At 36.7% G+C, this 19,129-nt stretch overlaps 1 protein-coding gene across 3 annotated transcripts in view; it reads left to right on the top strand.

The window, feature by feature from the left end:
- Nucleotides 1–17,990, top strand: part of mad1l1 (mitotic arrest deficient 1 like 1) — a 94,892-nt gene extending 76,902 nt beyond the window's left edge. For all 3 annotated transcript variants that reach the window (XM_052127041.1, XM_052127042.1, XM_052127043.1), the window contains one exon: nucleotides 16,690–17,990. In XM_052127041.1, the coding sequence (XP_051983001.1) occupies nucleotides 16,690–16,851 (162 nt within the window). In that variant the 3' untranslated portion in view covers nucleotides 16,852–17,990. The remainder of the gene's footprint in view (nucleotides 1–16,689) is intronic.
- Nucleotides 17,991–19,129: the final 1,139 nt, after the last annotated feature.

The raw sequence follows: 19,129 nt of genomic DNA on the forward strand, positions 1-19,129 counted from the left end.
ATGACGAAGATTCAGTCTTTGATAATCTCCATGGTAACAGTAAGCCTGCTTTGATTATCGTCATTTGAAACGGCAGGTGTCTCTATGCGTGTTTTGATCAGTGTTCTGGCGTTTCCCCTCGTCCAATCAGGGGATGATTACACCCTCTGATGGACTCACTGATTAAACTCACTGATGAGCTATTAATGACAGAGAAATCAAGAATATGTTTACAGGTGAGTGTATAGAGTAGGAAAGAACTTCTTGTAATGGAGTACACGGTAAGTTCATAAAAAGTAGTAATATAAAATCATATCAAGCGCCCAAAGTTCAATTGTACAGTTGATATGCTCAAAGTAAAACATTCAAGTCATTCTTTGAATTATTTGATCATTAAATTCCAATTCCATTTTTACATCAATTAGCTGACTGAACTATGTCTCTCATTCTATGTTGGTGTATTTTTGATGTCATGAATGCAGCAATAACATGGACTGTTTCATCAAAGGAAGATTTCAGGATCCGGTTGCACCAGCCAAACGCAGGTTACAACTTAGTAACTGGGCACAATTTGTGTATTACTAAATGTTTTAGCGTTGCACCATTAAACTTGAAACTTAACGCTATATTAAAACAAAATATTAATTAAAGCCTCCTACCAGGAGTAACGGTTGGAATAAAAAAAAAATTGATTAAATTACATCAATATCTCATGTTTTGCATGAAAGACTTCAATCATTTAGACATATATTATGTTGAGATTTACATTTATTTACATTTACGAGAGAAAAACGATGTAAAAAAAACAAACTACTTTGCGGCTCTTTGGCATTTGAAACCAATTTAAACCGTGCATTTACATGTGTGTGTCACCCGGTATGTCACTGACATGCCAAGTTTCAAGAGAAACAAAATATATAGAATATAAAAAAAACACACACACTGAGCACTTTATTAGGAACACCTGTACACCTTATTTATGTGATTATCTAATTACACAATCATTTTGCTGCAGTGCATAGAATCATACAGATACAGGTCAGGAGCTTCAGTTAATCTTCATATAAACCATCAGAATGGGGAAAATGTATTCTCTGTGATTTCGACAGTGGCATGATTGTTGGTGCCATATTGGCTGGTCTGATTATTTCTGTAATTGATGATCTCATGGGATTTTCATGCACAACAGTCTCTAGAGTTTACTCAGACTGGTGCCAAAAACAAAAAACTTCCAGTGAGCGGCAGTTCGGACGGAAACGCCTTGTTGATGAATGAGGTCAACGGAGAATGACCGGACTGGTTCAAGCTGAAAGAAAGGCTATGGTAACTCAGTAAACCACTCTGTACAATTGTAGTGAGCAGCATCTAAATAGCATCTCAGAATGGACAACACATTAAAACTTAAGGCGGATGGGCTACAACAGCAGAAGACCACGTCGGGCAATTCATTAGGACCATAGTGTTCCTAATAACGTGCTAAGTGAGTGTATATAATGAATAATGTCAGATTTTCCAATCTGTTTGTTGTACTAGTTTAAATGTATTGCCCTTTATTAATTTTAGAGGCAGTTCCTAAATATATATGTATATGTATATACACTCACCTAAAGGATTATTAGGAACACCATACTAATACTGTGGTTGACGAACTTTCGCCTTCAGAACTGCCTTAATTCTACGTGGCATTGATTCAACAAGGTGCTGAAAGCATTCTTTAGAAATGTTGGCCCATATTGATAGGATAGCATCTTGCAGTTGATGGAGATTTGTGGGATGCACATCCAGGGCACGAAGCTCCTGTTCCACCACATCCCAAAGATGCTCTATTGGGTTGAGATCTGGTGACTGTGGGGGCCATTTTAGTACAACTCAGTGTTATGTTCAAGAAACCAATTTGAAATGATTCGAGCTTTGTGACATGGTGCATTATCCTGCTGGAAGTAGCCATCAGAGGATGGGTACATGGTGGCCATAAAGGGATGGACATGGTCAGAAACAATGCTCAGGTAGGCCGTGGCATTTAAACGATGCCCAATTGGCACTAAGGGGCCTAAAGTGTGCTAAGAAAACATCCCCCACACCATTCCACCACCAGCCTGCACAGTGGTAACAAGGCATGATGGATCCATGTTCTCATTCTGTTTACGCCAAATTCTGACTCTACCATCTGAATGTCTCAACAGAAATCGAGACTCATCAGACCAGGCAACATTTTTCCAGTCTTCAACTGTCCAATTTTGGTGAGCTCTTGCAAATTGTAGCCTCTTTTTCCTATTTGTAGTGGAGATGAGTGGTACGGTGGGGTCTTCTGCTGTTGTAGCCCATCCGCCTCAAGGTTGTGGGTGTTGTGGCTTCACAAATGCTTTGCTGCATACCTCGGTTGTAACGAGTGGTTATTTCAGGCAAAGTTGCTCTTCTATCAGCTTGAATCAGTCGGCCCATTCTCCTCTGACCTCCGAGCATCACAGGACTGCCGCATACTGGATGTTTTCGCCCACAGGACTGCCGCATACTGGATGTTTTTCCCTTTTCACACCATTCTTTGTAAACCCTAGAAATGGTTGTGCATGACAGTCCCAGTAACTGAGCAGATTGTGAAATACTCAGACCGGCCCGTCTGGCACCAACAACCATGCCACGCTCAAAATTGCTTAAATCACCTTTCTTTCCCATTCTGACATTCTGTTTGGAGTACAGGAGATTGTCTTGACCAGGACCACACCCCTAAATGCATTGAAGCAACTGCCATGTGATTGGTTGATTAGATAATTGCATTAATGAGAAATTGAACAGGTGTTCCTAATAATCCTTTAGGTGAGTGTGTGTGTGTGTATATATATATATATATATATATATATATATATATATATATATATATATATATATATATATATATATATATATATATATATATATATATAATTTTTTTTTTTTTTAAATATTTACTTATTTTTTTATGCATGGTATTTAGATACAAAAAGGTTTGAACATCAACCATAAAGAGAGAACAATGTAATGCATGGCTTTTCAACAAGGCTGCTTATTGGATTATTGTATCCAAGTGTCCTATTAAGTGACTACACATTACGGTGATCTTACGCCCTACTAGCTAAAGGCCAAAGTATACTTCGCACATCCATGTTGCAGCTTGCTCCGCGCACAGTATGCGTGATTTAAATTTCCTAATAATCCAGTCTGTGTTTCATCTCTGACCACATGCTGACCAGATTTTCTCGACTTGCAGTCGCTGTCATCTGTGCACATCGTCAGTGTATGCTCCGGCCATTGACTATACTAAAAGAGTATCCCAAAGATGTTGTAGTGAGCATGCGTCAAAGCATTCGTATTTGCTCACATCCAGAAGAGTATACTCCCAACAAAGGCAACGCGGTCAACCAGGCGCGAACCAATCCGGAACGCTCAAAAATGGAGTATACCTGGGCCATAAGTCTTGCCTTAAGAACTGGTCGTGCAACTTTTTAAAGCACAGACTTATTATTAAGCCCTTCAATTTGAACTTAACATTCCAACTTAAAGGAATAGTTCACCCCAAAATGAAAATTCACTCTTTATTCACTTACCCTGATGCCATCCCAGATGTGTATGGCTGTCTTTGTTCAGCAGAACACAAATTAAGATTTTTTGAAGAAGATAAAGCTCTGTCAGGTCTTTATAATACAGGTGCCAGCACTTTGACTGTCCAAAAGTCACATTTAGGCAGCAATAAAGTAATCCACACGGCTCCAGTCGATCAATGATTGTCTTCTGAAGCAAATCAGCATGTTTGTGTAAAAAAAATATTAATCTATAATTAAAATGCTATTAACTTTTAAAAAGTGCTTCCTGCCAGCAGCTGATGCAAGGCATGACGCAAGCATGTGTGCAAGCTCACGCCGTAATTCGGAAGCTGCACTTATTAACAACAGAAGAATGAATGTCATGTGTGTTTGGCCATTTCAAGCTGCATCTGGGCCCTGGATGAAAGCACTGATTTAAAGTTAAAAACGTTTTAATTATCGACTTGTTTCTTACACAAACCTATTGATTTGCTTGAGAATTCATTAATTGATTGACTGGAGTTGTGTGGATTACTTTATTGTTACCTCAATATGACTTTTGGACTGACAAAGTGCTGGCACCAGTGTACATGTACTATAAGGACATGAGAGTTCTATCTCCTAAAAATCTTCATTTGTTTTCTGCTGAAGAAAGACATCAGGGTAAATGAATAATGAGAGAATATCAATTTTTGTGTGAACTATTCCTTTTAAGCTGGTGCAACTTTACCCAGAGGGATAAATCATAGATTGGAATTTGGAGTAGAACACATCGTAGATTACTTTTTTAAATATTTTTTTATATATAGTGTTAAATGAATGTGTCCTTGAGATATCATGTTGAAATGTATGCAGCCTTATCAAATATCATGCATAGCAAATCATCTCTTTGTTCTATGTGAGAACAAAACTTATGAAAGTTATGCATTTTGAAACTTAGGTTTAAGAATCCTGTGTAAACAATCAAATTTACAATCAAATCATTATCCTTGCTTGACTGCCAATGTTGAAGGACTCTTTTAGAATCTCTTTCTTTGGGTAAAGTCCTTGGTTGGTTTAATATTTAATTGTCAATATATAAAACACCATTAAAATTGATGCAAACATGTCATAATTTCACATTTGTAAGAAACTTGTTTTAAAGAACTGTTCCTCTGCATTTCTTATTCTCAAGTTAGTCAACATTGGAGATATCAGAGGAAACCAAACTCCATTAAACCATTTCATCATACTCTTGATACCCCTTTATCAGACAAGGAGAGAAAAGTCTCCTATCGTGTCTTGACCAATAACATTTGCATTCACAGCTTGAACACTAGAATAATTTTTCATGGATCCACTATGGAGTCTTGGACTACTTCTAGCGCAGCAGTGATTATAACTGGTGCTTACAAAGCAAACATTGCATTATTATTGCTCATACATAAATTGCCCTACACCATTTTTGCTTTGTACTTGTATGGTACCTGAAATTATGTTGCTTGTTGAGGAGAGCTGTTTTTTTATGTAAGGGATTGGACTTGCAATGTTCTACATTTAAATGATAAAACACCAGTCTTTGGACCAGAACATCATGGAAACTTGGTGGGTTCTTTTGACTTGGGCCAGTAAACAACAACCCAGAACACCTTAGCAACACCGTAGCAATCTCCCTGAACACTTAATCTGCTAACAACCACTGAAAACACTTTAGCAAACATACAGTGCTCTGGTAAAATTATTATCCCCATCCTGATTTCTTCTTTTTGTGTATCTCATACACGTTTTTTCAAAAATTCAAACAAAATCTAACATAAAACAGGCAATCGAAGTAAACACAAAATACAGTTTTTAAATGATAATGTTATTTATTGAAGCAAAGAAGTGATCCAATACCAACTGGGCTTGTGTGGAAAAAGTATTTGCCCCCTTAGTTACTAAATACCTAAATCTATGAAACTTCATTCACAATGGGGTTCAGCTGGAACACACACAAGCCTGATTACTGCCAGCCCTGTTCAATCAAATCAACACCTAAATAGAACTTTTTCTAAGTTGTCTAAAAGGTCTCACCCAGTAGCACACTATGCCAAGGTCGAAAGAAATACCAGAAATGATGAGGAAAAAGTTGATTGAAATACATCAGTCTGGGAAGGGTTACAAACTATTTCAAAGGCTCTGGTGCTCCAAAGAACCACAGTGAGAGCCATTATCTCTAAATGGAGAATACTTGGCACAGTAGTGAACCTTCCCAGAAGTGGCTGACCTTCCAAAATTCTTCCAAGAGCACAGCAACGACTCATCCGGGAAGTCACAAAAAAGCCGAAGACAACATCCAAGGAACTGCAGGCCTCTCTCACATCAATAAAGGTAACTGTTCATGAGTCCACTATCAGAAAGACACTGCCAAAAAATGCGATCCATGGAAGTGTGGCGAGGCGAAAACCACTGCTAACCCTGAAGAACATTAAGGCTCATCTGATTTTTGCCAGAACACACCTTGATAATCCTCAAACCTTCATACCTACGGTCAATCATGGTGGTGATAGCATGATGGTGTGGGGATGCTTTGCTGCTTCAGGTCCATGGTGACTAGCAATATTTGAGGGAAACATGAATTCTGCTCTCTACCAGAAAATCCTAAAGGAGAACGTTCGGTCATCAGTCCGTGAGTTAAAGCTCAAGCGCAACTGAATTATGCAGCAAGACAATGATCCAAAGCATAGGTGCAAGTCCACCTCTGAATGGCTCAAAAGAAGCTAACTTAAATTAAATTTAAGGTCCTGTGGCAGGACCTTAAATTGGCATTTCATGCTCAAACCCTCAGAAAAATGTGACTGAACTAAAGCAGTTCTGCAAAGAAGAGTGGGCCAAGATTTTACCACAGCGTTGTGAAAGACTGATCCCCAGTTATCGGAAGCATTTGGCTGCAGTTGTTGCTGCTAAAGGTAGCACAACCAGCTGTTAAGTTTAAGGGGGCAGTCAGTTTTTCACATGGTGATATATGTTAACTTTTTTTGCTTCAATATAAATATATATATTTGAAAACTGTATTTTGTGTTTACTCTGGATACTTTGTTTTATTTTATATATCGTTTGAAGATCTAATTTGTATGAAAAATATACAAAAATAGAAGAAATCAAGATGGGGGGCAAATACTTTTCTACAGCACTGTAACAGCTTATCAACGTGGAGATGATTTTGTATGGGTAAGCTTACTCTAGTTATTTAATGTCTCACTTACCACTTGATTTCAAACATATGAAATATTTTATATCTGAAGTAGTATTTGACCCAATGGCCCAATGCTTAAATTAACTTCTCATAATCATTTATTCTGTTTGGATGGGGGAAAAAATATATATTCAAATGAGATACTGGCCTTTAATAATAATTTGATAGAATCAGCCTGTAATATCTCAGCGCAACTCATCAGAGTAATCCTCATGGAGGCGTGTTCTTGTGTTTTTGGGTAAACATGCAAGGCATTGACTGGATGGAGCTTTGATTTGATCACTAGAGACTGCAGAGAAAACTAAAGACAGAATGCCGAAACAAGACGACATCATCTCTGTCCATCACAGCTGTCTAACGGAAAGACTATCCTGAGATTTGAGTGTTATTCCGGGTGACATGCTTTTCCAAACAGGCTCTCACTTTTATTCCTTCTAGATCTACCTCCATTCATAAAGCTTATGTCATATATCGTGTTAGACTGTCATTGCAGCAGAAGTTGTTTGTGTGTGGTAGAGTATCATGGGGAAAGAGGTTTTGTAATGACAGCAAGCTTTTTGTAGTGATGAATTTTAATTTGGCAGACTGAGGTCACAGGGACACAGGCTATAGAACGTCATACAAACATAATTCTCTAGAAGTCTAAATGCTAGGGTAAACATAGTTTTTATGCATTCCATTATGTCTTGTGTGTGGTTAAGCACTCAACCTTTCAAATTGTAGTCTTTTGTTTGTGTTGACCCATCGACACATACGCGATACGACCGCATTGCGCAGTCAACGGCAGGTGCATTGCGCCGTTGTCACGCAAAGATGCGGACCGTCGACGTGTCTAGACAAAATATTCTGCACACAGACAATCCATGTGCATTGTGCTTATGATGAAATTTGCATCACATGTACTGTGCTTGTTATAAGAAAAGCATTTATGAGAAATGCATTATATAAGAGATAATGTACAGTCAGCAGGTGTCACAAAATAAATCACCCTTGTATCACCCTGAAGATCACCTTAAAGGGGTCATTACATGAATCAAATTTTCCTTGATCTTTTGACAAATAAGCATTTGTTGAAACCAAGCTGCCAAAACGACTTGTTCTCTACTTCCTCCACAATTTGATGTCACACTGTGGTAGACATTTGCATCTGACCACCTCCACAATAAGACATACATGCCTAGTTTACCTTATCACTTTTGTAGTCCACCAGTAGCAGTGAGATAGCAAGAAGAGAGAAGGTCAGTCAAGAGCAGAGAGTTAATCATGACAGTGGGCATATACTTTCAAGTCATAAAGAAGCAGCCCCAAAACGGAGCGCTTTTGACAGAGTCAGAATGAAGGTGGAAAATAATAATATTTTACAAATTCTCTCACTGAGCAATTTATTAGGAACACCTGTACACCTATTTATTCATGAGATTATCTAATCAGTCATCGTGTAAAGCATTGCAATGCAGACAGTCATGCAAATACAGGTCAGGAGCTTCAGTTAATGTTCACATCAACCATCAGAATGGGGAAAAAATTTGATCGCAGTGATTTCAACTATGGCATGGTTGTTGGTGCCAGACGGGCTGGTTTGTGTATTTCTGTAACTGCTGATCTCCTGGGATTTTCACACACAACAGTCTGTAGAGTTTGCTCAAAAAACATCCAGTGAACGGCAGTTCTGTGGACGGAAGCGCTTTGATGAGAGACGTCAGCGAAGAATAGCGAGACTGGTTCGAGTTGACAAAGGCTTCAGTAACTCAGATAACCACTCTGTACAATTGTAGTGAGCAGAATAGTATCACAAAATGAAGTGGATGGGCTACAACAGCAGAGGACCAAGTCGGGTTCCACTTCTTTGGGCACACGCTCACCAAAACTGGACAGTTGAAGATTGGAAAAACGTAGCCTGGTCTGATGAATCTCGATTTCTGGCAAAAAGATGGTAGGGTCAGAATTTGCAGCCAACAGCATGAATCCATGGACCCAACCTGCCTTGTGTCAACAGGCTGGTAGCGGTAGTGTAATGGTGTGGGGAATGTTTTCTTTGGACAATTTAGGCCTGTTAATACCAATCAATCTATTTAACTATTGCTGTTAACCATGTGCATCCCTTCATGGCCACAATTTACCCATCTTCTAATGGCTACTTCCAACATGATAATGCACCATGTCACAAAGCAAACAACATCTCAAACTGAACTTGACAATGAGTTCACTGTACTTCAGTGGCCTTTCCAGTTTAGTCTGCTATTTCATGTTCTTGTTACATTAGTTTAGTTGCATTCAGTTCGTCTCCGATTCTTTTAGATTAAGTTGTGAGGAAAACATCAGTTTATGTCTTTCTTACTGTCTAATATGCAGATGTTCTTTTCCATGTGTTTGTTGTTGTTGGGCTGTTTGTTAGATGGCAGCAGTTGGAAAGAATTGTAGTGTTTGCCATAACTGACTGGTATCCAGTCATGCATCCTTTTAAGCTCTAAGCATATAGCAGAAAACATAAATAAATGGAGACGAAAAAGCTGGCACTTTCTCTTGAACATCAAAGGATATATAATCAAAGATGTAGTGTTCACAGAATATGTTGTTTATGCTGTAGTCCAGGCCCTAATAACTGTCCTTAATAAAGTAATTATTATGCATGGATGGATAGATAGATAGATTGCATATAAAAAAAAAATACAAAAAAATTCAAATGTACTTGTGTATATGCACTTCTCTCTTGGATTTTGCGCAGTCAGAGTAAACCCATGATAGTGGTCTTGATATTTACTCTGCCACTCATCCAGTTATATTTTTTATTTAATTTTTTTTTTTGTTCATAGGCAAAATGTCGAAATCTGCATTTAAATTGTTGTCTTTTTGTTTTACATTTGCTTATTTCTGATTATTCAATTGCATCTCTCCTCCAGTTGGAGAGAATGTAGTCCCTCGGCTGATGCTTGCTCTGTCAGGAGATCACAGAGAACTCCCTCTAGATACTGCAGGCATGTTCCTCGAACAAGAATATTGAATGACCAAATTCAAATGATAAGTTGTTAATATCAGTTCAGAAATCAGTAATAGTTGCATTTATAATATACGTATTCATTGCACTTCAGGAGCTTTACAGGGTACTGAATATCATGTACACTACCAGTCAAAAGTTTAGGGTCACTTACTCATTATTTATTATTATTATTTTTCACATTTAAGGATAATGAAGTCATCAAAACTATGGAAGAACAGAAATGGAACTATAGGAATTTTAAATCAATCAAAACTCTGTAATATTTTGGCATATTCAAAGTAGCCACCCTTTGCATAGAATTTTCAGACATGTACTCTTGACATTTTCCCAAGGTACCTTTTTTGAGGTATCACCCTGGGGTGCTTTACAAACAGTTTGGAAGGAGTTCCCTTCAGTACTGGGCAATTATTAGCTGCTTTTCTTAATTATTCGGTCGAATTCATCCATTAAAAAAAAAAAAAATTTTTTTAAATAGATTTTTATTTTTTATTTTTATTAAATAAATTAATATGTTGGCACAATTATATTTTGGTCTCCAAAACTAGGCCTTCAAATCAAAAGGTTTTTAAGATCATAAGAATCATTTCAGTCAAGTGACCAAAACTTTTGAATGGCAGTGTATATCGGTTTAATAATGTTTAGCAGAGAGTCTTGCCGATGTGCCCAAGTCAGTGTCAACATTAAATCAAAATTGACCCCACTTCCTTACTACACATTCCTGGTCTTATTGTGTATTATTATTCTTATTATTATGACTTTCCTTTTCGACTTGCATCAACAAGCCTCTTATTTGTTTAATTCCTCCCTCCAGACTTAAAGGATTTTTCCAGGTTCAATGTAAGTTAAGCTCTTGTGGCATAATGTTGATTACCACAAAATTTTGTTTCAACTAGTCCCTCCTTTTATAAAAAAAAAAATCTGTTTTAGTGTGGCACCTACAATAGATTAGTAAGTGATCTAATTAAAAATAAATTAAGTATGGCCAAATACTTTCAGGGACTTTTGTGTGTCTATTCAATATTGTTTTGTGTTCTAATATAAGTGTGTTTTAAAAATGTATTTAATTTATAGGTGCTTATCTGTATTGCAGTGTGAGTCTCTGTTAGATCACGTCATGGATGTGGTAAAGCACAATTTACCATTAGCAAGAAGCAGTTGGCTAATTATACATCTGCCTAATCAGTAGATGAAATTTATTTAACAGCCAATTACTGCCCTTTACACACCTCCGCCTCATACTTGACGCAATAACTGCTTCCCGTTTCCTCTCTTTAAGCTCGGCAGGGTGCTCTCACACCTGGATTATTGATTTGTTTGTGTGCACATACTTTCTTGACTTGTTAAACTCTTTGTTTCATTACTTCAATGCAGTGTTTTGTACAAAATTCTGTTTTTGCAGCAGGGGAGCTGCCGCAAACCTCCCCATAACATGTTATCATCTTAATAAAAATACATTCGAATTTCAACAAAACCTTTGAACGTATATCTTTATCAGACACATCCAATTACTAAATGAGTCAGATGTTAAATCAATTTATGCTTTGACTGATTTAGCATTTAATTTAAGACTCTTTTGAACATTTTGTTCATTCTTTTTGATTAATGCATTAGTAGATCCTGTTCATATGAGTCATCTGTTTTGAGAATCATTCAATTTAGACTGAAAACTCAAACAAAAAATATTTCACTGTGAGACTATAGATTTCGAAGCTTTCTAATTATCCAAAGAAATGCATTGTGCAATGTGGCATTTTTGGTATTGTCGATCAACAGTCCCATAGCTACAAGTACAAGTTTCACAGCACTTGCACTGATTAACAACTTGGGCAAGGATGTAAATTATTTATTGTCCTTGTGAAACCAACTGGCTCTGTTTTCATGGCGGTGCATTTTTTGTGATCTTGGCTTGCACTGTTCTCTCTGGATTTGTCAGAGATATATAGGCTGTTATAATGCAAGTCCCTGGAAGCTCCTGGAGGCTGAATCGTTACAGACGGTACTCCATATATACATGCATTCACATTTACACAATGCAAAACATAATTTTATTAATTAGTAATTTTGTCTTGCTTTCCAGTAAAAATATCTAAATACTCTTAAAACAAGATATGAGTACTTGACAAGCAAAATGGAATAATTTATTAAGTCTTGTTTTCAATTTAGGCATAATATTGTCTAAATGTGGTGATAGTCTCATGAATCCACTAGGAATATTTAAAAGTTCAGAGACTGCAATTTTCAGAAAATCCAAAATGGCCGACTTCCTGTTGGAAGGGCTAATGACTGTAAATTTGAAATTTGTCTGGCTTGATGAGAACAATATATGAATCAAATTTAGTGACTGTAGGTGAAAATGGGGGTGCTACAGAGACCCTGTTACATGCCCATTTTAAATTGGGTGCTACAGAATCTTCCCTACTCGCCCATGTGTAAATTTTGCCCAGTCCTAATGGCAGACTACCATTAGGAAATTGGTCATGATTTCATGAAATTTCATGAAATTTTAAACATCCCAAGTGCCTGAAAAACACCCAAATATAAGAAAAGAGTAATAAAAATGAATGTGTTGCCAAGGCAACATTGCCCACCCTAATGGCCGATGACTGTGTGTGCAAGTTTTCACGCATGTTAAGTTCCCCAAAATGACAGAAAACCTTGAAAAAAAGACAATATTATTTGTCAGTCCAGTGTGAGATAATAAGATTAATAAAATGCAGTGCTGATGTATAGTTTATTATTTTTATTATTTAAATAGTTAATTTATGTATTTTCCTAAGTGATTTAGTTTAATATTGATTTTATAGAATTTTTTGTTGCAGAAACTAAAGACTAAAAGGCTATTTTGGGGAAAGGAGCAAGCAAAGTGCAACCATATATCATTTATTTAAGCCTGAGGCTGCAAATTTTGTGGCTCTAGTTCAAAAACTATTGAAGAAACGAAATCAGTGGATATTGGTGTGTAATAGTTGGATGAGAATGACGAGTGGAGATAAATGTTTTGGGTTATTTCACTTCATTAAACTTCATGAGCGATAAAGAGAAAGGAAATTAAAGGAAGTTTATAAGACAAGGAAAAGCGAGAAATAATATGGATGGCATTGACTCTTTGTAAAGAAAGCTCAGTGGGAGTTGGCATTACATGAAGTTACATGCAGAGTTTGATTGCTCTAGCTTGACAGTTGTGGGAGCGGCAAAATAATTGGAGGTCCGTGGAGAATGGAGGGATGAAGCCAAAAACAAACGGAAGAGAAATGATACTTACAGTATATGGAAAGTGCAGTATTTTCACTTTAGGAGCAATGGTCTTTTTGGGCCAATCTACAATTGTCTGTTGGCCCCAAACTACACTAAGTCAATCATTTTTCTTCATGGCTTCTCATTTTATAATAGCTTTTCTATCTTTCTATCTCTGTGAGTCACAGTCGTCCTCTCTCTGCTCTCATGTTGACTTTGAAAGAAGGTTTTAACATCAACAAAAACTTGTTGTTAGCCAAAAGGTCAAATACTGTTCATAACACCATTTTATGGTGGTGGCAATACAAACACGCATTGATAAGGTCACAATCTGAATAACTCCCTCTTTAAAAAGCTATAAAAAAAAATATGGGCTGACCTTTTATTAAAATGTGATCTGGGAAAATGAAAAACAAAACCAAGTTGGAGACAAAGGAGAGCCATTTTCAAATGTGCTTTGTTAGCTGGGAAAGGTATTAGAAAGTCTGGTGTCGAGGGGGCTCTTCACTAATATAAGAGAGCAGTGCCATTACTGGGCTTCATAAATCCTGCAAAAAAGAGAAAAGTCTTTACTAGAGCACTCCATTCTCAACCCCTCAAAATTTAAAATATATTTGATTCTAACTTATCTTTATGGAGGTCAGAGTAAAAAAAAAAAAAAAGTGTGTTTTGGAAAAATGTCAAAGAAAAAAAAGTATTTTAGAGAAAGATTTGACATGGAAAGCATCTTTGTGTATTTATGCCCTCATTTTGTGTTTGCTCCCTGTTGGTTCTACTCTAAGTAATTAATCAAAGGTTCGCTGCTGCTCTCTTGAATGTGCATCTGAAGTTTTTGAATGGTGTATGTACACTGGGAAATAGAACATTGTATTGTATGAACCGTGTCAAATATTGGAGGCTAACATAACGTACAGTGTGTGAGAGAGTGGGTAAGATGGTTGGTTGGTTAGTTAGTTGGCTTGTTTGTTAAAGGAAGCTTGTTTGTCACTTACTTAGTTAGCTTGTTTGTCACATTTTGTTGGTGACTTAGTTTGCTAGTTATGGTTTACCATTAGTTAGATTGTTTGTCACAGTTAGCCTGCTTGTTTGTTACAGTTTGTCACATTTAGCTTTTTTTCACAGTTAGTTAGCTTGTTTTTTAAAGTTAGTTAGTGACTGTTAGTTTGCTAGTCAGCTTTTTTGTTAGTTTGCTAGTTAGTCAGCTTGTTGTTACAGCTAGTTTGCTAGTTAGTTAGCTTTTTTGTTAGCTTGTTTGTTACAGTTACTGATGGTTAGTTTACGTGTTAGTTAGCTTCTTTGATACAATTAGACAGTGACCATAAGTTTGCTTTTTGGTTAGCTAGTATTTTACAGTTAGTTGGTGGCTTAGTTTGCTAGTTAGTTACAGAAGTCTTGAAAGTTTGGAAAATGCTTGATTTTTCACAGGTTCTCAAGGTTTGAAATGTGCTTGATTTGTGCTTAGGTTGTTGACAGTTATAAACTATCTAAAATTATTATTACGTTTAAATTATTCAATTAAATTATTATACCTGCATATCCTGCTTCCATCAACATGCCGGAGTGCCATTTCAGTGACAGCTGGATGGAAGAGGAGACAAAAAATATCTCTAGCCACTCAACATTTTCACTAAATAAAATTTCTCACCTCGCAAACCTTGATAAAGGTAACTGGGCACTGTAACTGCATGCAATTATTTGGAAGTTATTTCAACAAGAATGAGAGAGAACAAGAATTTTCAGGAGGAAAATCTGTCAATTTAATAATTCATGGACTTTTTTATCTTTTCGTTCTAAATTATACTTGCCTATATGAAAGTTTACTATTGTTCTACACTTGTAGAACCATAAGTCCATAACCACAGGTAAGACCATGGATGGCTTCTTATTACTTAGGTTAGTTAGGATCACTACTTTACTTTAAGAAAGTGAAATGTCAGAATTATAATAGAGAGAATTATTTATTTCAGCTTTTATTTCTTTCATCACATTCTCAGTGGGTCAGAAGTTTACATACACTTAGTTAGTATTTGGTATCTATCATTGCCTTCACATTGTTTAACTTGGGTCAAACATTTTGGGTAGCCTTCCATAAGCCTCTCACAATAAGTTGCTGGAATTTTGGCCCATTCCTCCTGACCGAGTCAGGTTTGTAAGGCCTCCTTGCTCGGACATGCTTTTTCAGTTCTGCCCACAAAATGTCTATCGGATTGATGTCAGGGCTTTGTGATGGCCACTCCAATATCTTGACTTTGTTGTCCTTAAGCCATTTTGCCAAACTTTGGAGGAATGCCATTGTCCCTTTGGAAGTCCCAATTGCAACTGAGCTTTTAACTTCTTGGCTGAAGTCTTGATGTTGCTTCAATATATCCACATACATTTCCTTCCTCATGATGCCATCTATTTTGTGAAGTGCACCAGCCCTCCTGCTGCAAAGCACCCCCACAACATGATGCTTCACGGTTGGGATGGTGTTCTTCGGCTTGCAAGCCTCACTCGTTTACCTCCAAACATAACTATGCTCATTATGGCCAGACAGTTCAATCACACTTCCCCACACTTTATTTATTTGTCATCAGAACAGAGGACATACAGTATCTCCAAAAAGTAAGATCTTTGTCACCATGCGCACTTGCAAACTGTAGTCTGGCTTTTTTATGGCGGTTTTGGAGCAGTGGCTTCTTCCTTGCTAAGCAGCCTTTTAGTTTACGTCAATATAGGACTCGGTTTACTGTGGATATAGATACTTGTCTACCTGTCTCCTCCAGCATCTTCACAATTGTCTAAAGTCTTGACATAATTTTCTGGAATTTTCCAAGCTGTTTAAAGGCATGGTTAACTTAGTTTATGTAAACTGCTGACTCACTGAATTGTGTTATAGTCAATTCAAGTGAAACATTTGGTCTGTAAACAATTGTCGGAAAAATTACTTGTGTAATGCACAAAGTAGATGTCCAAACGACTTGCCAAAACTAGTTTGCTAATATTAAATCTGTGGAGTGGTTAAAATATAAATTTTAATGGCTTCCAACCTTCTGACTTCAACTGTGTCACAATATGTATTTATTTTTTTTTATACATTTTTTATTTAAATATCCATGTGATAGGGTTGGGCGATAAGCAAAAAAAATTAAATCGATATTCTTAAAAGTTTTTAGTTCATAAGGAATTGCATGAAGATAAGCATATAGCCTACATTTAGGACCAAATCCATTTACAGAGTCATTCAGGTGCATTAGGGGAGGTTGTAACAGTTGATGCTGTGCTTCTTTGCCAAACTTTGTGCTCCAGATGCATCTTTAAACTTGAGGTGGACATCGGTGCAAATGCTAACCGAACCGAGAGCGGTGAACCGTATGGTGGTTCTTTTTTTTTTTTACCGAGAGCCGTTACACCCCTACTATTTAGAGGAAGAGACTATTAGTGAATTTGGACACAGCTAGAGATTATACTGCCCATTGTGTATGTCATTACATACACATTGCATCTTTAAAGGGAAAAAACACTTCCTAATAAAATTGACAACAATCCTAAAATCTAAACAAATCAGAGTCTGATTTGGTCATTCATTCATGTATTTTGGCTAGCTAGCTGGTTAGTTTAACTTTTTTGTGACTGTTAATTTGTTTGTTTGTTTGCTACCATGTTAGTCTGTTCTTGCATTCAGATGATAAATCTTAAAACAGACACCTCTCTCTTTCTCTCTCCAGTCTACTGGTCCAGTGGGCAGTGGCAGCATGCAGCTGTTGGAGACGGATTTTTCTCGCACTCTAACCGGGCTGGTGGATCTGCATCTCTTCCATCAGAAGAGCATCCCAGTGTTCCTGAGCGCAGTCACCATCGAGCTGTTCAGCCGCCAGACTGTCACCTGATTTATCCATCAGTCCTAGACCACACTGCGTTCAGGGAGCTCATGTACACACAACACCTCACAGTTATATGCTGACTCACTTCTACAGAACTCTTACTTTTTTGCAAATTTTCACGGCCATTTAAATTAGTGAAAGACAAAATGGATCTGTTTACACATACACTGACGAGCAGATTATTTGAATTTCCCTTTTTACAGATTTAGCATGTCCTATATTATAAACAAATTGAATGTAAAAGAAAAAGTTAAGCAAATTACATATATAGACCTTATTCACTCTAGCACCATCATTTTTAATGTTAATGTTTACGAGGCTGTGAGGGATAGACTTACACTTTATTCAATGGCACGAACGGTGTAAAGCTGTATAAAGATCCTTGATAACATTTGATTTTCCACAACTCGCAATGTTGTCTGGAGTTCTTTGTATACAGATTTTTTTATCAATGTTTTGTCCTTGGAACAATCCAGAAACACTTTTAAACTGCAGTAAAGCCCATTGAAGAGACTTTAAGTCTACAGCCTCATTGTCATTCCCATTAAAAATCAAAGATGGTGCTAGTGTGAATAAGGTCTATACATAAGTGAGAATCTTAAATCTTGTTATTCAGTTTTAAAGCTATAAAAACCACAGCACATTGTTTTAAGAACCAGGTTCACACATACATTCGGTAAAATAAAATTTACAGATCCTCTTCGGGAGGCTTACCAACATCATCTTTCATGCCAGTTTATGTGCTTGTTATGGAAACAATAAAGAAATATAAAATTTTCAGTCTATGATACATAATTTGTTTAAGTTTTGTTAAGTTCTATGTATATTCAAAAGATTCAGTTATTCATACACCCAGTTTTAAGCGGCTTGTATTGTATTCAAACAATTCAAAACTTGATGCGTGTGAGCTGCCAGGCAGCTATTGTGGCTTTTTAGCGGGGGTATAAGTTTATCAACAGGGAATTTATAACAATAATCAGTAGTTATGTCTTTTAAATATTTTGGTACCAGCTCCTGGTATGCACAGTATTTTTAAGGACTATTTCAATTAGTTGCCGTTTTAGCTGGCAGCAGTCAGTACTTATTTCCCTTTTCGCTTTTTCCTTTGTTTGTATGCCAATTAAATGCTTGAGTTTCTTATTCTACACCCAGTAAATTGTAATCTAAGATGACTGCTTTCAGATGTGTTTTCTCTCAAATCTGTCACACCATTACAATGCAAAGTGCAACTGTGCCAAAGCAATTAGCAGAGAATGTTACCCTCAAGTGAATCTCCATTCCGCTGCTGTGTGTATGTGTACACACTCAATCATCCTGCATCCATGGTTTCAGGTAGCACACTGAGGACTATGCCAGCATTTCCGTTCTCTTCATATGCCAGAGAATATGCAATGTCCCTGCTGTTAGATATTCCTGTTATAAGCAAACTTAGTTTTTGGCTGCCAAAAACAATTCAGTAAAACAGCTAATGTACACCCATGCCTGCACGTGCAGAGTCCGGTCTCTTCCTGTCCCTGTGGCTTCTTTCTTTCTTTCACACTTCCTCACTCTTTCTTTAGTTGTTATTTTAACATTATTTGTGTAACAATTCAGTGAGTCGAGCAACTTTGGCCCCTTTTCTTCCCTTTTACCCATTTTACCTTTAATCAAGCATTTTTATATTTGATTTATTTTATCGTTTATCTTCTCGAGTTGAATACGGTGGCCACTCATTTGTTATTTATAAATGTTTTTGTTTTCCATGAATGGTTGTTTTAAAATTCATAGCTTTGGGTGGAGAATGCTGGTATATATGCCAGTTAATAGCAGTAATGTTTAAAGACTGAATATTTCGAGACGTTTTAGACCAAAAATCGACTGCAGAAAGAAAACACTTGGACATGAGGGACTCAAAGGACCAATAATCTTATTGTCTTTGATAAAAAATAAAGCCAATAGATTTGTTAAAATACAATTATTTTTAATAGTCTCTTCAGTCCCTAAACAAAAACTTTGATCAAGGCAGACTTTAGCTATCAAATAAATGTTAATCCACTCTTTTTTTTTTTACAATGAATGAAGGGCAAGTGGAGATTTTTGCCTTTCTTAGAGATTTCTTCATGCATTTTGTAATAAAAGAAAAGTAAATAGTATTTAAACAACTTTAACTTTACATTTAGAAAACACTATTACAAATATTAAATTAATTTACCTATAAAATTTGGTTTATTTGAAATATTCCCCCTCATCAGAATAATAAATTATACATTAACATAATAAATGCATCTTTAGAATAAATGTTAAC

This window comes from Xyrauchen texanus, chromosome 5, assembly GCF_025860055.1.
Source record: "Xyrauchen texanus isolate HMW12.3.18 chromosome 5, RBS_HiC_50CHRs, whole genome shotgun sequence".
NCBI lineage: Eukaryota > Metazoa > Chordata > Actinopteri > Cypriniformes > Catostomidae > Xyrauchen > Xyrauchen texanus.